This window comes from Aquarana catesbeiana, linkage group LG02 (genome assembly GCF_042186555.1).
Source record: "Aquarana catesbeiana isolate 2022-GZ linkage group LG02, ASM4218655v1, whole genome shotgun sequence".
Lineage (NCBI taxonomy): Eukaryota > Metazoa > Chordata > Amphibia > Anura > Ranidae > Aquarana > Aquarana catesbeiana.
Genome location: NC_133325.1, coordinates 556328023 through 556352578, shown reverse-complemented (window position 1 = coordinate 556352578; position 24556 = coordinate 556328023). Strand labels below are relative to the sequence as shown.

At 41.0% G+C, this 24556-nt stretch overlaps 1 protein-coding gene across 1 annotated transcript in view; it reads left to right on the top strand.

Annotated features, from left to right (window-relative positions):
* LOC141128608 (protein phosphatase 1 regulatory subunit 12B-like) overlaps positions 1-24000 on the top strand; it is a 103066-nt gene extending 79066 nt beyond the window's left edge. The window contains exons 4-8 of the mRNA XM_073615996.1: positions 3956-4106; positions 11687-11791; positions 15899-15949; positions 16024-16074; positions 22429-24000. Of these exons, the coding sequence (XP_073472097.1) occupies positions 3956-4106; positions 11687-11791; positions 15899-15949; positions 16024-16074; positions 22429-22515 (445 nt within the window). The 3' untranslated portion in view covers positions 22516-24000. The remainder of the gene's footprint in view (positions 1-3955; positions 4107-11686; positions 11792-15898; positions 15950-16023; positions 16075-22428) is intronic.
* The last annotated feature ends 556 nt before the right edge of the window (positions 24001-24556 follow it).

Sequence of the window (24556 nt, the reverse complement as noted above, 5' to 3'; positions counted from 1 at the left end):
CATGGGCATTGCTCCCCACACATTTACAAATTCACTTATTGACATTTATGGATGGTATACTGTGTATGTGCTGCACTGTGTTTTCTGATATGTAAACAAATAATGCATTCTGTATGCAGGACAACTAATCGGCTGACCAACTAATTGTTTCATCCCACTCTTGATCCCAACTGGGAACTCTTGAGAGTCTGTCAATTTGTGCAGAAACTGATATTCTCTGGGGGGGGGGTTTATATAGGGAAGGACTTCCTGTCTTTGTTGCCAGTGTCCATTGACCTGTAGGTGGCGCATAACCCAGATGCAAACAACAAATATATGCCTGTGCTATGCGTTGTAGCAATATTAAAATGCAAACAACTGCTGAAATGGACTACCTCTTGGTTGCATATATAATTGTGAAAAACAGCGTTAAAGTGCATAGATATAGATCAATATAACATATTAAAATAGTCAAAAACTGCAAAATTAATTCAATGAAACGAAATAAAACTCCATGTGAAAATAAGACTGTGTATTAACTAATAAATAAGTGAAAAATACATAAATATAAAAAAGTCTGTATCCAAAAATAAAGTGCCAGTGCTTTCACAAGTCCAAAGAGAATCAATGTGCATAACAGTAGTAGTGAAGGTGCCTAGTAAGAATGGTGATGAAAATCGCTCTGAAAGTGTTCTTCTGTGCCTCTCCCAAGAAATCAATGCACTCACCAGAGCCCTATGACCCTAAAACCTAATAAAGGGTCTGACAAAGTGTGCATTGTAGGCAACTCTGACGTTCCCTGCTCCAGCCACCAGGGATCTCCAAAGCACAGAATTCTCTATGGTATTAAATGTTCCAAACAGCTTCAAGATAAAGGAGACCCGGAGAAGAAGAATCATTGCACAACAAAATTTATTGAACTGCTTAAAAAAAAAAAAAAAACAATGTAAACCTTTATGGTGCAAACAGGCACTCCAACTATACAGTGGTAGGTAACATAATCGCAGCTCGCACCCACTCCAATCCCAGAACCGGCGCGCGTTCCAGTGATAGGATGTGATGTATAGTATCCAATAACCCCGCCTCAATATGTTTCATCTGAAAGAGACATCATCAGGGAGCTCCCTGATGAAAGGAGTGTGAAAGCAGTGGCACCACTTTTTTTGATAGACAAAAAAAGTGAAAATTGCATAAATATATAAGTAGTATATGCACAGGTCTTATTTTTACTCAGAGATGGTTAGTTTCATTAAATACATTTTTTTGGATATTTAAGTTATACTGATCTATATCTATGCACTTTAGCTATGTTTTTCACAATTGCATAACCTGGGTAGTCTTGATTATTAAGCCTGCTCTGTGTCTCGTGATGTACAAAAGAAATGCAGTGTAACCAAGAGAAGAACAGTGCAAGCAATAAGCCTACAAGTGTATTTTGTTTACTTGAAGGGTGAAAATTACAGCCAGTTCATTTTAGCCAATATCTCAGGCACTGTTACATGCTTATTAAGTTGCCAAGTGATGTAGGTATGTTAAAAGTACAGTAAGCTATGTCAGCCACCAGCAGATAATGAGATACACACCATTATACAGAATTGATGTGTGTGTGTGTGTATAATATACACACACAGAGTTCAGAGCCATCCAAGTTGTGACTTGAGGACACTGCTCTTCCTGCAAACTGTCTCTTCAGATAATGCATTGGGGGTTATTTATGAAAGGCAAATCCACTTTGCACTGCAAGTGCACTTGAAAGTGCACTTGGAAGTGCACTTGGAAGTGCACTCGCTCTCAATCTAAGGGGTAGATCCGAAATGAGTGGAAGCTCTGCTGATTTTATCATCCAATCATGTGCAAGTTAAAACGCTGTTTATTTTCCTTGCATGTCCCCCTCGGATCTACATCGACTTTACTTCCAAGTGCACTTGCAGTGCAAAGTGGATTTTCCTTTAGTAAATAACCCCCATAGTGCTTATGAAATGCTTTGTAAATACACTAGACATGTGCAATTTGTTTCGTTATGAATTCGTTGTCAGACAAAATTTGGCATATTCATTCATTCGGAAGCATCCGAACAAAAGACTCTTTTGATGAATGCATACAAAAACTAATTGTCAGATCGAAAGAAAATCCAAAAGAACGAAAAAAAGATTCAACCTATCATTTTTTTTATTATTGTAAACTATTAAATTATAGGTAAAAATAGCCAAAGTCAGCAATTCTTCTATTCAGGTCTCTGCGCCATAGCAGCTAATTTGGGATAGATTGGATTCAAATTTTTATTGGAATTGCCTTTCAAATTTTGCTAAACTAACTGTAACGAATTATCCGAAGTGCCGCATCTAAATGAATGGAACGGAAGGAATATGAATGCATCCGAAGTTACGAATTATCCAAAGTAACGAATGCCGCATCTAAACGAATACGAATAGCATCTGAAGTTACGAATGCCGATCGTAACGAATGATCCGATTTAAAAAAAAAAACAAAAAAAAGAATTAAGTGAAAATGAAATTAATCGCTGCAGCCCCGGAAGATTTTACCCCCTTCCTGACCAGAGCACTTTTTGCGATTCGGAACTGCGACGTTTTAACTGACAATTGCGCGGTTGTGTGATGTTGCACCCAAACAAAATTGACGTCCTTTTTTTCCCACAAATGGAGCTTTCTTTTGGTGGTATTTGATCACCTGTGGTTTTTATTTTTTGCGCTATAAACAAAAAAACGCAATATTTTTTACATTTTACTATAATAAATATCCCCCAAAAATATATAAAAAAAAATTTTTTTCCTCAGTTTAGGCCGATATGTATTCTTCTACATATTTTTGGTTAAAAAAAAAAAAAAAAATCGCAATAAGCGCATATTGATTGGTTTGCGCAAAAGTTATAGCATCTACAAAATAGGGGATAGATTTATAGCATTTTTATTATTCATTTTTTTTAACTCTGTATGAACAGACAATCTGATCTCTCACTTCTCCCCTCAGAGAACTGGAAACTGTGTTTACACACACAGTTCCGGGTTCTCCGTGTCTCAGCGGTGATCGCGGGAGCCCGGCGGTGATCGAGACCGCCGGGCACTCGCGTTGGGCACACCCACAGGCCAAAGTGACGTTATATAACGTCGTTTCGCCCAGCCGTGCCATTCTGCCGCAGTACAACTGCGGCGGATGGACGGCAAGTGGCTAAACAAATTTTTGTTGGTAGTGCACGTCTAAAATACATTGGGGTTTATTTACTAAAGCTAGAGGGCAAAATTGGTCACAATTTCTGCAGAGAAACCAATCAGCTTCCAGGTTTTATTGCTAAAGCTTAATTAAACAAGCTGAGGTTAGAATCTGATTGGTTTCTCTGCAGTATTGTGACAAATTTTGCCCTCTCTAGCTTTAGTAAATAAACAACATTGTTTTAAAATGAGTATGAAATACATGACAAAGTGAAACAGTAGAAGGGATTTTTTTTTTTTTTTTTTTTTTTAAGCCGACTTTCAGGCAGATTTTAAAAACACACCATGTAATCCAGCTAAGGATTTGTTAAAAAATGTAATATACTTTTTTACATTCGGCTCTGCCCCATCACCAGTAGCCTGCATCAGCAGACTCAGTGTCCCAGGGCTACATGAACTAGATATAACTAACTCTAAAGAGAGCTTGTGACTCTAGAGAGAAGTTATCACTTTTTTTTATCACTTTAGATATATTTTGAGCCTCTGTAAAAGAAAAAAAACTTTGTAAATATTTTGAGTTACTTTTCTCTGATATCATTGGATGCATTTCTAAACTAATGCAATGCAAAGTGCTGGGTGTTACCATATTATACCATGTGCTACTTCAGTACATAAGTCTGAAAGGGCAATAATATTTTTGGCTGCTCTAAACAGTAATTTGGTTGCTGTTTTAACACATTTGCTGCTGCCCTTGTCTTGTTGGATAACTTGTTTTGTTCTAGTTTTACAATTGCATTATCCTATTATAGGATGGATTCTGGTGGCCTAGGCCTAACGACATCAGAAAGTGCCAGTGACCGTGCAGCTGCTCGAGTGAACGCATACACACAGCAACGAGAGAATCGCTTGGCATCACTTAGTAGTAAACCTGACGAAGAATCACGAAAAGATTTCAAAAAGGTTTGATATAACTGAATTTTACAATTTTGACTTAATGTAAGCTGAATCTGACATAAAAGGCATTATTTAGCTTGACTGAGTAATTAACCAATTGGGACATTTAAAGCTGAGTTCCACTTGGTTTTGTGTTAATTAAAAGTCAGCAGCTACAAAAAGTGTAGGTGCTAACTTTTAATAAACACACACTCACTTGTCCGACGATCCAGCGATACGGCCACCTGGACCCTTGGTTCTCTACGGGATCACAAGTGTGGGCACCCAGCTGTGACAGCTTGCGGCTTCACAGTCGGGTGTGCACTGCACATGCACGAGTCGCGCTGCGCCTTCTCAATGGCCGGGCAATCTTCTAGGACCTGTGACGTGTCCTAGAAGATTGTAGAGAGGGAAAGGGAGAGGAAAACTTCTGCTCGAGTCGCCTAGGTGGCCCGAGCAAAAGTGGGAGCTGGGTACTTGTCAAAACTAGGTAACCCCCCCCCCCCCAAAAAAAATATGACATGCCATACCTAATGTCATGTCACAGTACAGTGGGATGTTCATCTTGGTGTCCGTGTGACATCGGCACTTTACATTCACTGTCCAGCAACAGGGTCTGCTCAGACACCAGAAGCTTCAGCAGTGGGATAACAGCCTCACAAGCGGATGGATCTATGCAGGCACAGACTGAATCATCCAAAAGCATCAACACAGACAGCAGTCTTGAGCAGGTGACAATGTGGATTTTAATGTTGTGTGTTTTTGTTTTTTTTGTTCTGTGACTGGGTGAAACCAAGGGATTGGAGAACAATAAAAAAAAATCCCAGAAACTAATAAAACGAATTGGTGGTATTGTAATTGAAAACAAGGATGCCTGATTGATTGGCTAGCTTTTAGTGAGAATTAGGGATGGGCCGACTGGAACGCTGTTTGTTTCGCACCAGAACTTTCAAACACCGTGAAAGTTTGGACCTGAATAACGAACCCCATTAAAGTCAATAGGACCCGAACGTCAAAAATCAAAAGTGCCCATTTTGAAGGCTTATATGCAAGTAATTGGGCATACAATAGTTATAGGGGTCCTGCCCTGGGGGACATGTATCAATAAAAAAAAGTTTGTGAAAAACTTCATTTTTAAATGAGCAGTGATTTATTTTTTTGATTTTTAAAGTGAAAGCAAAAAAATGAAAAAAAAAATCCTTCCAATATAGTGCCTGGGGGGGGGGGGGGGTCCCCTTAATCTACCTGTAAAGTGGCAGATCTGTACCATGTCTAGAATCTGCTGCAGCAATAATTGCATTTATAAAGCCCAAAACAATGACATTTCCCTGCAAGCTGCCTTTTATTTTGCTCAGCAACAGCTGGGGAGCCAGTTTGTATGATGAGACCACAATGTAGTGCACTGGGAACAAGATTAGAGATTTTTTTGGATACATTCTGGTGTCACTTTGTCTATGTATAGAAGTAACGGGTGCATAAAAATTGGTCTTTGGGTGTTGGTGGCGCCTTCCCAGCGTAACCCTATAGAGGTAATCTTGATGAAAGCAAGAATTGGGCTTGCTGTAAAAAAATTACAATGATTTGCACCTGTCAAACAGGTGCCGAAAAATTACTCTTTGAGTGTCGGGGGTGCCTTCCCACTGTAACCCTATAGAGGTACTCTTGATGAAGGCAAAAAAAAAAAAATTGCAATGATATGCACCTGTCAAACAGGTGCTGAAAAATTGGTCTTTGGGTGTTCATTGTGCCCATGAAACCTATACCAAAAACATTCTTCCAGATGAAATGATTGAATACCCTCAAAGCTAGGCAGCCACAAAGTCTTGTAGAGATTCCACATCTCAAAAAGATTTAATCAGTGACATCACCATCAGGGGCTTCATAGCTGGTAATGCAGGACTGATTAATTTTTATAAAAGTCAAACGATCCACGGAGTCTGTGGACAGACGAGTTCTATGATCAGTAACAAAACCTCCTGCAGCACTGAATGCCCATTGTGAAAGCACGCTGGATGCAGGGCAGCCCAACAACTCAATAGCATACGGGGCAAGTTCTGGTCAGTGGTCTATTCTCAGGACCCAGTAAGTCAGTGGATCGTCAGCTGGAAAGAAAGCTCCATCTCTGTTTTGGCCCTGAGGTAATTGTCCACCATGTGATGCAGACGCTGCTAATGGGATGTGGAAGCTGACAGCCCTGGGCAGCGAGGACTAAAAAATTACGAAATGCCTCACTTAGGCGGACACCTTTTCCAACGCTCCTCTCTTGACCAACAGAAGACTCAAAAATACGTTTTCCACAACACTGTAACCTACTGGAGTCTGGAAAAACGTTCAATAAAATTCTCTTTAACGTGTCCTTAAGAGATTTTATCTTCTGCACTCTCTGTGGGGACGGGATGAGTTCTGAGACCTTCCCCTTATAATGGTGGTCAAGGAGGGTTGCCAACCAGTAATCATCCTTCTCCTTTATGCCACGTATTCTTGGGTCCTTTCGCAGGCTTTGAAGTATGAGGACAGGACTTTGACAAAGCGCAGGCGCGTGAAACATGTTAGTCACAGTTGCCACGGCAACATTGAGCTCTCGTTCCGTCCAGCCCCTGGATGCTTCCGGTTTTCAGCTGTGACATTGTTCCCCGGCTTCCAGATCCAGAGTCCGCACATCCGAAGGGTTCCCTGTGACGTCAGTCACACACTTGTCCAGCAGGCTTGTCGGCTCTGTTTCCGCTGCTCGCTCCACAGGTCATCAACCCCCCTTCCCCCTGGCACGGAGCACAAGACACGGTGGCACTGGTTCCAGCCTTTGCATTTAAGGGACCGCTGCTAGCCACACTGCATCTGCTCTCCACATCCCCCCCTATGGGGACGCAGCTTACAGTTCCTTCATTGTTTGCAGCACTGCGAGTGATCATTTGACATTCCATCACCCCCCTGCACAGCTGGAACATTGAAGCTTCCTTCAGGTCCACACATGGGATACATTTGCCGATATTAACCATTTGGCTGCTGGCAGTATCATATCTGTTTTTCAGCATATTTCAGCAATGGAATTGATGTCTTCTCATTTATCTTTCACATTCATTCTTTCCATTTGATTGTTGTGACTTTTTATTCATTTTGGCGTGCATTTTATTAAACCTATTTCAGTTTTTTATCAGTCCTCTTATTTTCTGGCCCCATTGTAGCTCTGTCTATTTGTGTATTTTTGAATTATGAGGTTGCCCATGCGCCTCAAATTTGCAGAGGCTTGAGAAGCAGACTCCTCGGGGTCACTCAGGACGACAGCATCTGGAACTTCCCCCTCCCAGCCACGTACTACTCCTAAGGGTCCAGGGGTTTGAAAGCCATCGCTTACAGATTAACGCATGTCTTCCTCTTCCTCGAAGCCTATGAAAGTGCCACAATCCTCCTCCTCATCCCTCTCCCCTCTCTCCTCCTGTGTGTTCTGTGACATAGGAATGATGGTGTCTGGATAAAGTGGGCCTTGAGAGGAAAGGAAGTCCTCCTTTTCCTCCAGTGCCCTGTCCATAATGCCACGCAGAGTCTGCCCCAGCAGGAACGCAACAGGAATTGTGTCACTGATGCATGCACTGTCACAGCTCACCATCCTTGTGGCCTCCTCAGTTGGTGACAACACAGTGCATGCATCCTTAATGATCAGCCAATGGCGTGGGGGAAAAAAAGCTGAGTTGGCCTGAGCCTGTCGTCGTGCCGTATTCGCACAGGTACTCGTTGACGGCCCTCTGCTGCATGTATAGCCGCTGCAGCATTGACAAAGTTGAGTTCCACCTGGTGGGCATGTCACAAATCAGGCGGTTTACGGGCAGGTGGATTTCATGCTGAATTTCAGCCAACCGAGCACTGGCTGTGTATGCCCGCCTGAAATGGCTACAGGCTCTTCTGACCAGCTTTAGCACATCTTGCAAACCTGGGTATGTATTTAGGAAACTCTGCACCACCAAACTGAGGACATGTGCCAGGCATGATACGTGTCAATTTTCCCTGTCTAAGGACGGACAAAAGGTTTGAGTCATTATTGCACACCATTCCTGGCTCCAGCTTGCGTGGTGTGTGGGGTGAACCACCTCTGAGCCTGTCCCTGCAGAGCTGCAAGAATCTCTGTTCCAGTGTGGTTCCTGTCCCCTAAACACACCAGCTGAAGCACTGCATGGCACCTTTTAGCCTGACTCTGGGAATAGCCCTTTGAACGCTTAGGGGGTTCCTGATGTTCATAGGACAATTCTGCAGAGGGCATGGAGGTGGCGGAGGAGGAGGGGGGTAGAGCTCACAGGTCTGGCATTATCACCACCGGCTGTATGGAGACGTGGGGGCATAACAAGCTGCAGCACCGAGCCCTGTCCTGCATCCTTTCGAGTTGCAAGCAGTGTTACCCAGTGTGCTGTGAACAAAATATATCGTCCCTGCCCATGCTTGCTGGACCACGTGTCAGCAGTAAGGTGGATTTTACGGCTGACTGCCTTGCCCAACGATGCCAGAATATTCCCTTCCACGTGATGGTAGAGAAATGGAACGGCCTTGCGTGAAAAGTAGTAACGACTGGGAACCTGCCACTGTGGTTGAAAAATTTTTTTGCGATGGAAAATGTCCGATGGAGCCTACACGCGGTCGGAATTTCCAACAAGCTCCCATCAAACATTTTCCATTGGAAAATCGACAGTGTGTATGGGGCGTTACTGTTGACTGACTCACTACCTATGCTGGAAGTCTATTCAAGGCACTGACTACCCTTTCAGTATAATAATACTTTCTAAGATTAGTTTTGAACTTTCCTCCAGTTAGTTTGAGGTCATGTCCCTGTGTTCTTGATCTTTCATATTGAAAATATTGCTCTCTTGAACCTTATTTACCCCTCTTGATGTATTTGAAGGTTTCAATCATGTCTCCCCTTTTCCTTCTTTCCTTCAGACTATACATATTAAGTTCCTGAAGTCGCTCTTGATATGTTTTATCCCTCAGACCGGTCACCATTTAAATAACTCACAAGGAAAAAAAAGATCTTTGACTTGCCTGTAAACTCCATATTTTTCAGTACACTACAGGACACAGGCTGGACATTAGACCCTGGATTCTAGTCTGCTACCTTCAGGTGATTGAAAATGAACAAAGCTTTGCTGGACACACCCCCTGAGCATACTACTAGAACCCTACTTCACCCAATAAGACTTTAGTTTTTAAGCAAACAATGCAAAATAAACAGGAACAGAAGGAAGTGTGGTATTTGTCCTCTACTGTACTCTAAGGTGAGGAATTTATAGGCAAGTTAAAATTCCTTTATCTTAAAGTATATGTGAACTCTTACCTTGTAAAACAACTGTGCTACTAGTGTCAGTGTAGGCAAATATATATATAGATAGAGAGATATATATATATATATATATATATATATATATATATATATATATATATATATATATATATGATATATATATATATATAGATATATATGGATATATATAGATTCAGCCTCATAGTTAACTTGTGAGTCTAAATTGGGTCAGGGTTTACTACGACTCATACAGGCAGGTCTCTGGTACCTCTCCCTGGTTCTAGAAGTTTGGAGAAATTTCGAGAAGTTAGTGGGTGTTGGCCAGGAGGGTTGATCTGCATACTTGGGGAAACTTTGCCAATCCCCAGGCAGTCCCCAGCCTGGTAGGGTGGCTGAGCCAGCCCATGGATGAGTCAGGCCAGCGGGGGAGTCGGGTGGAAGATGGAGTGCTGAGGAGACTGTCGGTGGCCTTGGAGGGGGGCCCTAGTTTTTTTGGGGGGGGGGCCTTTGCCTCAGGCTGGAGCTCGGGCAGGCTTGGAAAGGGAAACTGCCACATGTAGCAAACCTTTCAGGAAGACCACGCTGTGCTTAACCTTTCCCTTGCCCTGGGAGATCTTCGGAGCAGTCGGGTAGGCTGGTGAAGAAGCAGCCAGGTGGGCTGGCAGTAGATCTGGGATCAGTGCCTACAGTGGAGTTGGAGATACTCTGGTATGCAGCCCACAATACATTGTGCTACTTTCTAAGGGACGGAGAGCTCCTTCTTAAGAGGTTTTTGCATTTTCGATCATCAGACTGTCAGTGTCCAGGAAGGAGGACAGCTTCAGGATTGTGTACATAGGGAGGAAGAGTGTCCCTGTTTATTGTTGCAATCAAGCTGGGCATCCCATAATTCCTTTTCCACATTCAAGTTATTACCCCTAATAAACAACAAAAACCAAACTCAAAGACTGTTCCTTGTGTCTGGATTAAAGTGGGAAATGCTTGTTGCCTGGCTGTGCAGGAGTGGGGAAGCCAGTCATCTGCAGCCCCTGTGGTGGTAGTGCTACATACAGTATTTATATAAAAAAATATAAATACCCTTTTAATTTTTTTGTAAGTGATCACAATCTCTGTTCTTGGCTGAATGCGGGCCTTGAGAGGTGGGGGTGGAGAAACAGCAGCGCACTGAACTTCCCAGTGAATGGCTGGGCAGGGGGACATGTCTGCACAAGTTGAAGACTACTGGGGGACAGGCAGGCTGTTCTTACATCACAATCAGAAAACTGACCACACTGGGATGGAAGTGCTCTCATGTCTAGTATGGTCAGTCTGAAATAGGAAAGCAGGGGGACTAGCAGGATCACCAGTTAACACAAAGAAGCAATACAACAAGAACATGATACTTTATAACACAAGTACATGGTAACACAAACCATGTCAGGAATATAAAATGATGGGGGTAACATATTCTTTAATCATGCAGGAAACTGCAGGGTAGAGCCGTGCACAGCTGCGCTCTTTTCAAATTGTGACAGCAGATGCGAGGAGAAGGTCCCCGCCCACTGTCACAGGGAGAGGGGGATCAAGGGGAAAAGGTGCAAATGCAGGAACATGTAAGGGCTCTTTCACATGGGGCGGATCAGTGGTGATCGCTCCGCCGATCCCCGCTGAGCAGGAGGATGACAGGTCCGTCGCTGCACACTGTGCAGCGATGGACCTGTCAGAGCGCCGCTCTCCCCTATGGGGGGATCGGGTGATGACGGACCGTAGAGTCTGTCGTCACCCGATCCGATCCAAAAACAGATGGAAAAGTAGGGTTTTCCTCGTTACACTTTTTCGGATCGGAGCGGGTCGAATGTCAGCGGACGTTCATGCGCTGACATCTGCTATTCCATAGGGATACATGTATGTCCGTTTTTCATCCGAAAACGGAAGGATGAAAAACGGACATACGGATCGTCCGTGTGAAAGAGCCCTTACATATTCCACCCTAAAATGGGTGGAACATGTAACATGTTCCAAAAGTGAACTTATTCTTTATTATTTATGCATTTAAAGAATATCACTTAATATAAACATTGTATGCACCTGTTCACAAAGCTACAAATTAGCTAAATTGCAGATCATGGTACATACCTAACCAAACTAAATTTAAAACCATGCCCAGCCACACCTTTATTCCTTGCCAAAACATGACAGTAAGCCGCACTTCAATTGGACTCTCTAAAAAAATGATCCGTTACTAAAGGAGGAAAGCTTGGCATTATGCAATGTTGTTTAAACTACTACTTTTGATCACTCTCCTTTTACAAATATCTGATTTAAGGTCTTTTTTTTTATTTAGCTATACGAGAGTGCCTACAATGAAAACGAGAAGCTTAAAAGCAACCTCCGTGAAGCCCAGTTGGAGCTTGCAGATATTAAAGCCAAGCTGGAAAGAGTTGCGAAGGTTAAGTAATACCAATTTACAATTGATTAACAACTTGTGTAGTAACCCCTTGCAACAAGACTTCCAACACAAGACGGAATATGAATATTCCATACACTTACCAGGTGCCTTCCTTGTGAGACATTGTTACTAGTTGAAAAGCATTAGCACTTGATTATTAATATATAAATTCAACTGGATTTATTTAGTTAACACTGAATTAAATACAAAAATTTGGAAAGAACACTAGGGCCAGATTACGGTATTGTACCCTTCTTTATGACTATGCCAGTTCCAATTTTTGTGGCCACACTATTCCCAACAACGGTATCCCACCATCCTAGGCTTCTGCTAATCTGGACATTGCATTCCTTTTTAGACTGAAGAACACATAAGACCTGGGCATACTGTATACCTGGCAGTATGCTTCTAAGTTTTAACTGGAGGTAAACCTCTGTTACGTCTTGACAACTAAAAGCCCAGTATAAGCCCCCAAAAATTTGTTATAGATAGTGGGGAGGAGTTAGAACTTCTGTAGGTTTCTATTGCCATCTATGAACCCAATTTTAAAATGCTGTGACTCAAAGCCAGCACACCATGAATCTTCAAGAGAACATCCAAACATTTTATAAAAGTGATCACAACAGCAGTAAACACTGAAAAGCTTTAAGGCTTTATTATAATAAATCAGCACATTGCTTCAATAGGCTATGGTGGGTAGAATGTAATTAAAATACATAGCCATCTGTAAGGGAAACCTTGAGCCCGGGTTCACACCTATGCGAATTAGATGCGGCTTACACCGCATCTAATTCGCAGGACATTTTAAAATACATTCATATGAATGTATCTGGTTCACATATGTGCGTTGCATTCGCACTGCGCATTGCACAAAAAACGTGTGCGTTTTTTGGGCATTGCGGTGCGAACTACAAGCCTATTATCTCCTATGGGAACGCATCTGATTCGCAGATGCATTGCGTTCTGAACAAGGATTTTCTCTTTCTCCTCACTACACCTCCCCCTCTCCCCCCCCCCCCCCCCCCCCTCCCTCCCCCTCTCCCTGCTTTCTAATCCTGAGCAAAAACGCAATGAATCCGTTGAACAGGAGATTGTTATCTCCCCAGTGAAACCTGAGCTTTGATTCGCACCGCACATGTGTGAAACTAGGCTTAAGGCTGGATTCACACCTATGCATTTTTAGTGCTTTTTGCATTGTACAGATTTGTACTACAGAACGTGTTCCATAGGAAACCATGTTAAATGGAATGTAGTGCAAATCTGCAAAACGCAATAATGCCCCGTACACACGGTCAGACTTTGTTCGGACATTCCGACAACAAAATCCTAGGATTTTTTCTGACGGATGTTGGCTCAAACTTGTCTTGCATACACACGGTCACACAAAGTTGTCGGAAAATCCGATCGTTCTGAACGCGGTGACGTAAAACACGTATGTCGGGACTATAAATGGGGCAGTGGCCAATAGCTTTCATCTCTTTATTTATTCTGAGCATGCGTGGCACTTTGTCCGTCGGATTTGTGTACACACGATCGGAATTTCCGACAACGGATTTTGTTGTCGGAAAATTTTATAGCCTGCTCTCAAACTTTGTGTGTCGGAAAATCCGATGGAAAATGTCCGATGGAGCCCACACACGGTTGGAATTTCCGACAACACGCTCCGATCGGACATTTTCCATCGGAAAATCCGACCGTGTGTACGGGGCATAACTCCCACACCTAATGACTCAGATCGAAGGACACCAAGCAGCTTTTCAAATAAACCTCATCTATGCCTTTTGCTTTTTTGTGCTCTGAGTGTTGCCACCACAGTCCTAAGCCAGTGTAACTATTTCTTTGTTTACATTCAAAAGTCTGCTGTTTGACACAATGGGGTTTATTTGCTAAAGCTGGAGAGTGCAAAATCAGTCTCACTTTTGCTTTGAAACCAATCAGCTTTCAGGTTTTATTGCCAAAGCTTAATTGAACAAGCTGAGGTTAGAAGCCAATTGGTTTCCCCGCAGAAGTGAGACTGATTTTGCACTCTCCAGCTTTAGTAAAAAAAAAAAAAACAAACATTGTCTTAATCATTTAGGCCCCACGCACAAAAAAAAATTGCACAGAAAAAATTATGGATAAAAAACATTGGTAATAGATTTTTGTAGCAGCACTTTAGCAAACATTTTGGAGTGTTCATATTTTATTAGAATTCTTACAGTAAAAGGGGGGGGGGGGGGGACAAAGCTAAAAAAAAAACACTATTAGTAGCATCTAGGTGCGTTTCTGCTGGAAAAATGCTCCAAGAAACTTTTTTCTGCTCCCAGATGCTGAAGCTCAAAAAAACGCTAGTAGTGTGCATGGACACATAGGATACCAATATTTAGCTTCTAGGGACAGAAACAAATGCTAACAGCAGCTTCTAGGAGCAGTGTGGACGGAGCCTTATGGTTTATAGATAATCTCTGAAAGTTTACGAAAGGGATATAAACATTTAAATATATGACTTGATCATCTTTAGATTACAATTTTATGGTCAACATTTCCTACGTGCACAACTGAAGACGCTGTCTTATTTAATCAAAAATCTTTACAGAGTTTTTTTGTACAGAAGTTAGACTGTTACAAAATAAATTATTTTTAGTTGCTACAGGTTACTGTACTGAAGAATCTACATTTAACCACTTGCTGACCAGCCGCCATCATTATACTGCGGCAGGTTGGCACGGCTGCACGAATCGCCGTAGGAGCAACAGCAAGCGCGACGGCTGCGATGTCCGCTGGCCACCCACGATCGCTCCACAGAGAGCCAGAATGGGGATCTGTCAATGTAAACAGATGCTCATTCTGACAGGAAGTAGAGAGAGATCGTCTAGGAGTAGAGAGATCACTGTTTCTGATCACTAGAAACAGTCAGTCTACTCCCCCACAATTAGAAACACCTCCCTAGGGAACAATTAACCCCTTGATCGCCCCCTAGTGTTAACCCCTTCCCTGCCAGTGTCATACAGTAATCAGTGGCTATTTTTAGCACTGATCGCTGTATAAATGTCACTGGTCCCAAAAAAGTATCAAAAGTGTCCGATCTGTTCGTCAGAATGTTGCAGTCCCGCTAAAAATCACTGATCACGACCATTACTAGTAAAAAAAAAATTATAATTAAAAATGCAATGAGAGTATCCCCTATTTTGTAGATGCTATAACTTTTACGCAAACCAATCCATATACGCTTATTGCGATTTTTTTTTTTCTACCAAAAATATGTAGAAGAATACATATTGGCTAAAACTGATGAAGACATTTTACATTTTTTGGGGGGATATTTATTATGGCAAAAAGTAAAAAAATATTGATCTTTTTTCAAAATTGTCTTTTTTGTTTATAGCGCAAAAAATAAAAACCGCAGATGTGATCAAATACCACCAAAAGAAAGCTCTATTTGTGGGGGAAAAAAAACATACATTTTGTTTGTGTACAGCATTGCATGCCTGCACAATTGTCAGTTAGGCTCGATTCACACCTATGCATGTTGCTTTTGAGCGTTTTTGGAGGCTTTTTTTTCATGCTTGCCACGTTTTTGAGCAGCGTTTTTGCCGCGATTTGCGTTTTGCGTTTTTTTTTTTTTTTTTTTTTTTTACAGTCTAAAAAAAATTAAAAAAAAAAAAAAAAAAAAAACGGCAAAAACACATCAAAAATGCATCAAAAACGCTGCAAAAACGGTGCACTTGCGTTTTTGATGCTTGTCCATTGAATTCTATTACATGCAAAACGCTGCATTTTGCATGAAAAAAAGTCCCTGACCCTTTCCAAAAATGCAGAGAAACAAATAGGCATTGATGTGAACATGTTCCATAGGAACCCATGTTAAAAAATTCCCGTACATTTCTGCAAAATGCATCAAAAAACGCGCTAGTGTGAATGGAGCCTAAAAGCGACGCAGTGCCGTATCGCAAAAAAAAAGGCCTGGTCATTAAGGTGTGTAAATCCTTCCGGGGCTGAAGTGGTTAAATATATTAACTCTTTATTGTATAAGGCTGCCATGAAATGCATATTTCGTTTGTAAGTAATCCATATCACACTTTCTTTCACGTTTTGTTCACACATTTGTTCACATTATATGAATTTCAGAAACAGGACCAATCGTCAAGTCAGGCTGGACTGCTAGAGGCTGAAAAGAGAGTAAGTGGTCAATGTTCTTCCTTCCTAATTACTGGTTTACAGATAAATAGAGCTAACTTGTTTTTCTTTTACAGGAGAAGAGGGTTTTGGAACGCAGGATGACAGACATGGAAGATGATCTTAAGGTAACAAATTAAAATAATTTGAATTGACTTATCTGTAAATTCCATATCTTGAAGTACAAAGTATAAAGGACACAGGCTGGATATTCATAGATGATGGGCGATTGGGCACCGGCAAAAACCCCTAAAACCCTACCCCACTTCTGGAGAACTGAGTTTTTGTTTTTTAGCAAGCCATGCAGAGTAGCACAGGAACAGAGAGGTGTCCTGTGTCTTGCACTGTACCCCAAGATATTAAATTTGCAGACCTTAATCCTACAGCACAGAACACAGACTGAATATTTATAGACCCTGGGACGTCCCCAGGCAAGGCATCAAAAGGGTGGCCAACAGCAAGGCAAACACAAATGTATCAGTGACTTAACAAAACAGAAAAGGCTCACAGACCCAACTCGGAGTGTCGCAGAAGAACCTTGTGGCCATAAGCTGCGTTGGCAGAGGCCTGAACATCAACCTGGTTGAACTTGGAAAACGTATCAACTGAATACAACAGAGCTTTGATGTGGGAATGCCCAGGAAACCCTCATCAATCTGGTGGATTGAGCATATAAAGGTATAAGCTCTTGCAATGAGTTGTCTTATCTGACAATATTGGACTTAGAAGCAGGGTGTCCTTTTCAAGACCATGTTGACAAGACAGAGTCTGTTAGAGGCTGTGGCTTTCAGATAGAAGAAAATGATGAAGAAAAAAAGCATCCAAGAGGAGCTGGGACATTGATATGAGTAAATACAAAAGAACAAAATATTCAGAGAGCTCACTGGCTCAGATTAGGCTGCTCACAACACGGCTAACCTTCTATGGGTACCCTGCTAGTTACCAGAAAAACATGCACTAAAGCAGGAAGCACCAGACCAAATGATAAGAATCCAAATTAATGGTGTAAACGAGAAATATATATATATATATATATATATATATATATATATATATATATATATATATATATATATATATATATATATATATATATATATATATATATATATATATATATATATAGTGTTATACACACACACACACACACACACACACACACACACACACTACACTGCACATACATACAAGCAACAGAAATAAACAAAGGTAACAGAAATAAAAATAAGTATCAAATGGTAAAGTGTATGATAGGTTAGTTTTGGAATTACTATTTGATGTTACATGGTCCATACATACTATTGTACATATAACTGAAATAAATACCCGTGAGATAAAACCGTTAAAAACAAATGCATCATTTTTGTACAATATATCCTGCTTAACCAGTATAAAAAAGATCTGTTTACTTAACATGGTTTTAAAGGAAAAAACTTTATCTCAACGCATTGCGGTCCTACCCCACCTTCCTAAATACTTACCTATGTACTCAATCAATCCATAGCTGTGCTGGATCTCTTCTCTCTTCCTCTTCACACAGGGACTTGGGCAGCGGCAAGAGCCATTGGCCTTTAGTAACACTTTAACTATTTTTAACCACTTCAATACCGGGCCTATTCTGGCACTTCTCTCCTACATGCAAAAATCTTTTTTTTGCTAGAAAATTACTCAGAACCCTCAAACATTATATATGTTTTTTAGCAGACACCCTAGGGAATAAAATGCCGGTCATTGCAACTTTTTATCTCGCACGGTATTTGCGCAATAATTTTTCAAATGCCTTTTTTTTTTGGAAAAAAAAAGTTTCATGAATTAAAAAATAACAAAACAGTAAAGTTAGCCCATTTTTTTGTATAATGTGAAAGATGATGTGACACCGAGTAAATAGATACCTAACATGTCACGCTTTAAAACAACAAGTTTTGTTGTCGGAATATTTGAGAACCAGCTCTCAAACATTTGTTGTCGGAAATTCCGACAGCAAATGTCCGTTGGAGCCTACACACGGTCGGCTTTTCCGACAACAAGCTCACATCGAACATTTGTTGTCGGAAATTCTGACCATGTGTACGCGGCATTAAGAATAGCAGAAGTGAGTATATCTATATTGGCAAGCATGTTGCATGAAGCCATAGCACCAGGTTGATTGGAAGGCTGGGGTGAGTAATTTGCTGTGGTTTCCTCTAACATGGCCTCTGTATCTTCAAAGTTTTTCATGTCTACCCCTTCTAAGGGAGATAGTTCCACTTCTGACTCGGGTAGTAAAGTTGGAAGTGGAGAAGAAGCCTGGCACTTTTGGGCCCTGGAGAGTAATGAATGAAGGCCATTCATTGTCTCAGCAATTCTGACATAGTTGCAGGAAAATCTGCCATGGTCAGATAGTGTACACCTCTTGAAGTGTGTGAAAGAGAGCTAGAATTGGGAGCAGAGACCAGAATCTGTGCCTAGACACTGTATACAGCAGGGTCCCCAAAGTCCTCCCCAACATCAGGGTCCTTAGCGCCCCCCACCCTCAGGTCAGGGTCCCCATGGTTCCTCAGCATTAACTCAGGGTCCCTAGAGCCTCCTCTCTTACATCAGGGCCCCAGCGTCACCTATGATGAAGCACGGGTGTCAGACCCCTGCCGTCTTCACAAATTTATGAAAAAAGACTGGTAAACCTCACTCCATGCTGTCACTTATGCAGCAATGCCACTCTGACACACCCTGCACAAAGATTTTTCAGCTTGTGGGACCACAATCTAGGTGCCAACAGGCGGAGAACAATTGTCACTGTGTTTAGTTAACTAAGCTATTAACTCTTTAATCTGCCACCACCTACCACCACCAAAAAGCAGGAATATTTCACAAGATTAGCAATACTAATTATGATTTTAAAATAAATGTCTGTACACACGCTGTCACCACAGACAGGTAAATTCACAGATGTATCATATACAGTAGCGCTCTTCAAGAGACAGGTATTCTTTTAGTTTGCATTAAATTCTTAGGGACCGTTTTAACACTTTCCAAAACATAGTTTAATGAAAAGGGCAAAAATGGTGCAAATAAATTACAAAAAAAAATAAATATATTACAAAGTAACAAAGCGACAACAAGCAACAGAAAGCTAAAGGGGTGAAAAATGAAGGATACTTGCAATTCCTGTTTCAGAAGATTTCAGTCCATGAGCAAGATGGTATATTGGCCCTCATAACTTGACAGGTCTTCAGTTGCTTGATGGTACAGGAGAGCTGTCAACTTCAGGAGCAGTCTCTTTTTCTCTGATATCCAGGGGGTATTGTCAGAGACCATCTGACCCATTAAGCGGCGGAGGAGTGGCCATGGAATGTCGCTGTGTTTATGACTGTATCATAGCCTTCCCTTACACACAGTTTTATACCAAATTTTAATATCTTCCAATATGTACAGGTTGCATTCTGGAAACCGGTAGATTATTGTACAGCATTTAATTGTGTGTCCAGGGATACTAAACAGTGTCTTTCGGATAAGCCTGTCACCCAGGAAGTAGAAGTCAGCTATCTCACCTTCTGTAAACTATAGCGCAGTCTGGTATGACCTCGATTTGTTCGGTATGATATTCCCATTTCAAATATATACTTAATATTAATGTGTCTTTGTCCTGTTTGAATTTATGAATTCTGTGTAGATTCTTTGAAATAGTGAATTAGGCAGAGGTCTCCGGCCCTGAATGGCTTTGACGATACCCATTAGTCCTGGGTAGACATTTTACAGCATGCTGTGTATTCCTAATCGGTTTAATTGCCCTACAAACCATGGGCGACAGAACTGAAGGATTTTGTGACTGTTTTATGGGTCAGAGGGAAGTTATAATCTGTAGATGTTTATGGTTAGCAGACATAAACAGACATCCTGCCAGAACCTCAATTAGTCACATTTCAACAGCCTTAAATCTTAACTTGGGGACAGCAGACACCAGTACACAGGCCTTTACCAGAGCTGAAATTATCTAAGTTAAAAGGCTATGGAGGCGCACTCTTAGCTGCTGCAATGTGTACTGCTCTACAAAACCTTCAACGCTAACCTATGATTCCTGAACAACGTGGCCACCAGACGCAGCTTTTCGTGTGCCCAGCACGTGATATCATTATATCACCCGCCCTTACATTAGGGTCTCCAAAACCACCCACCAGAGTCACCCCACTAACATCAGGGTCCCTAGAGTCACTCCCTATGCCAGGGTCCCGGAAAGGCACGCCCTCTTACATCAGAGACCCTCCTCCTTACATTAGGGTCCCAAGAGCCCCTCTAAAATTATAGGCGGCAAGAATGAAAAATAAAAAGAAGAGGGTGCTTCTAAAGCCAGCAATAGATAGATTGAAATTTGGTAAATTTCAATCTATCTATCTATAGACAGGCTGGTTGCACTGAAGTCAATCAATTCACTTCAGTACATACAGATTTTCTAATGGAAGAAATGGTTACAAGCTAGACATACACAGCTCAAAATTAGACGATGATAGCAAATCTCCTTCTGAGGTACTGGGGATAGACAGGAGGAAGGATGCTCTAAGCTTTAATATCAACTTGTCTTTGTTTATAACCATAAGAACCAAATTCAAATCTCAAAGTGACAAGTGAATGCTTAGGGAGCACCAAATGTATGACACCAGTGGTCTTATTGAAAGAACAGAAGGCTGGTTGTGTTTCAAATAATTGCTAGGATTTGTTACTTGATATTACTCAGGGCCAAATTCTGATCCATTCTTAATTGAAAAAAAGGCCAGAATCATCCCACAGAATATTTCCTGGGATAAAGGTTTTCATTCCTCACGCCAAATGAAATATGCATTTCATAGTAGACCTTGCAGGAAATGGTCTAGTTTTTCACATCATGAAAATTGCTGATTTGTAAAAGGTCCTTAGGATCGGGGCTTCGACAGCCATACTGTTAAAGCTGACAACATAGTAAACTGGTACTTGGCACAGAAGATTTTGACTGTCTGAGGAGCCCACGGAGTCTGCCATGAGTCTGATCCGGTCAGAGTACCACATTCACCTGGGCTAATTCAGAACTATTAAGATCACTGGAATGCTATCATGTTCACCCTGCAGAGCAGACAATGCAGGAGAATATATAGTTTAGGAGAGGAAAAATTTAGACTGGGTTTCGCTGATCACATGGAGCTCCAGAGCATCCACTACTTTCACCAAAGGATCCCTGGAACTGAAACTTGTCCAGTTTGTTGTTGAACCTGGGAACCGGGGGGGCCTGGCACCCCCCACCTGTCACACAGGTCCTTGAGGACCGTCAGGTATAGGGACCATTCCCCTGGGTCAAGATACTAAGGACTGAGGTAGTCTGTGTGACAATTGTCCTTATGTGGGATATAAGTGGTGTACAAGGATGTAATGTAAAGTTACCAGGACTTATTTTTATTCTCTTGTCACAGCAAGGCTTCTGGTTCCTCCCTGATGGTTGATGTATGCCACTGTCATGGTATTGTCTGTTCAAATTCTAATCAGATGCCCTTCAGTTGAGATGGCCAGAGTTCTAGGGACAGCCAAAGGTTCCGAAGCTCCAAAATGTTGATCAGGAGACCGGATACCTTCGGTGTCCAAGTCCCCTTAACCAACAAGGTGTTTAGCAACGTGACACCTTCTATGTGGAATAATGTAGAGTGAATTAAAACATTCAGGGCTCGAGATCCAATATGGGGTTTTTGGTTTTGGAACAGTGAAAAGGATAAAATTAAAATTCCTGAAACCTTTCCACCAGATGAACCCTCTGTGCCGAGACGCATGAAAGTTGTAAGAAATGCACTGGAGGCTGGGAACAGGCCAGGAAACACCCCCTGACTTGTCTACAGGTTTGGGGGATTTAGAGGTCCAGGATTTGCAGTACAATGGGGCTCCTGGCTGGAGTTTGGCCACTTCAGACTGCAAGGTCTACTATAAAATGCATACTTTGGTGTGACTAGAAGAAAAACTTTCATCCCAGGAAATACTCCTAGGTTAAAACAGAGGAGTGGCCCCAGGGGAAAATGTAATGGCTGGTTTAGATTATTTTTTGGGAAATAGGCTCTTAAGAAGTGTGTTGAGCACATTCACATGTATTGTCATAGTACAAAAGCGTGACTGTCTATTCTTTTCAGAGAATAAAAGATTGCCTTCTGGTCCTGGCCAATATGAACCACTGTCTATAATCTGTGGCAGGCCATATGTGCATAGCACCATGTTCAACCATGTTTTAGAAAATCTCAAAAAAACCATACAAGGTTTAAAGTAATGTAACGAAAGGATATTGTTGTGCCCTCAAAAGAAATGTATGCAAAGCGTCAGAAGCATGATACAATTTTATTTTGGACTGGAAAACCCCTCTGTTGCTGTGGGGAGAATTCTTCCCTCGGACACTTATGGATTAGACCAAGTATATACTTATGTGACCTCAAAACCTTTCTGCAATAATTGTTTACTACTGTGCTCTATTATGCCACCTGATTTTTATACTTCTGTTTCAGGTTCTCACAGACCTAAAATCTGATAACCAGCGTCTGAAGGATGAAAACGGGGCCTTGATTCGAGTAATAAGCAAACTTTCCAAGTGACCTTGTATAGTACTTATTGAAAAAGAGAAATAACTTAATCCATATAATGCATCCATTCTGTAAAATCTATGCACACCTTTGGAGATGCCACTTCCAAGAAAACTCTTCATATTTTGGGTGCATATTATTGTGTATATTTTGGGAGAAATAGATTTATTAAAGCAAGCAAATTTATGAAATATTCATATGCCTTAAATGTTAAAGTGGATGACTTAATACACTGAATTCATAAGTCTGTATATAAGTATAAGTTAATGCAAACTAACAGCTCACAATGCTGTAAGGTTGTAAAAAAGATGCACCAGAAGGCAAAGAGGAATGTAAAAATCTCACAGCCAATTAAGTCATCTGTTACTAAACTGACCTCAGAAAATTAAAATCTCAGTGTTGTAGGCTACTACATTTTTAAACTATAATTACACTTAAAGCTGCTCTTACAATCACTCTTAAAACCGTCCCTGCTGAACTGGCTGAATTTGACACCTGTATGGGCAGGTTGGTTTTACACAAGTAAATCTTTTAATTGACGTGTATAATCAGCCTGTCAGATTTTTTTCTGATCAATGCCACCAGTTATAGCTGGCAACACTATATTCACCTTCTTTCCAATGCTGCAATGTCCACCTGCCGCTGATAACTTTAGCCCAGCGGCTTCCAGATATCAATTCCAGGCCGCTTCTATTGGCTGGGCCGCAATGGCATCACTCCTGCACATGCATGAGAGCCCAGTCATCTCAGCATTTTTAAAATTCACATAGCATGTCTCTTCTTCACTAAAAATCCTGCCAGTACCCCTTTTTTTTTTTTTGTAGGTAAAGTTCTACTTTAATGCAGAGCATTAAGGTAAAAACTTTTTTACTTTAGAACCACTTTAAATACAAGGGAAGAGGTTAATGTATGTGCAAATAAATATATACATAGATTAAGGCAATTTATCACTTCATGTTTTGTATTTGTGACCCATTTTGATCCTAAAATGTTTATGCCACTTTTATAAAGTTTTGCACTTTGTTTTGCTCTTCCACATGGTATATTCTTGCTATGAGCCAGTTTCCTTTTTCTTTTCAGAAAACAAATTTGGTCAGTACTGTTGGAATGCTCTTCACTAATGCACTTTAAACTGCATTTAACATGAGAAAAATACATTTATTTAAATATAGATCTGTTTAAAGCTTATTAACTTTGGCACAGCCTCTGTGGAGTGGTAACTGTCATATATAAATGGCAAGCACTGAACTGTGACACGCTAACAGCATTTTGCAACTGCTAGTCCTCTAAGACCCCAAGCTTCACTTAGATTTGATGGAGTAAATTGAACATTGAGTCTTGTTTTGCAAAGTCTCAACTGCTTAATATTGCACCAGCTACTTTCAAACTTTAAAGCAGAATAAAACCTCATCGATGTAACGGTTTCCCAGAAAATTCATAGGTGTTTTGAGCGCTACCTGATTACATAAAAAGAAATTCTCACTTGTGTACACGTGATAAATACATTTGCAATAAGCAATTAAACCAATTTTGCAATAAACAATTAAAAATCCAAATTATGTGAAATTATGTAAAAATAAAGAATGGATAAATACATAAACATGTGTCGCTCATAAATTAGTCCATATTCTTGTATCGTCATACATGCAGAATGTGATGATCAATCGTGCAATTTTTAAAGTGCCAAGTGGCACTTTCAAAAAACACGATTTAATAATCACATTCTGCATGTATGACGATACATGGGTATGGACTAATTTATGAATGACACATTTATGTATTTCTCCATACTTTATTTCACATCATTTGTTTTTTCAATTGTTTATTACAAAATTGGTTTAATTGCTCATTGCAAAAGTATTTAACACGAGTACACAAGTGGGGATTTGTTTTTATCTAACCAGGTAGCGATCAAAACACCTATGTATGTAATTTTAAAGGTACAGTACCTTAATAGAGCAGCAGCCAGTGATTTGGGTAATTCACATTGGTTAACAGTAAGCGTGGGACTATATAATTAGTTCTGTTGCCCGCAATAGTTACATTCAGGGCA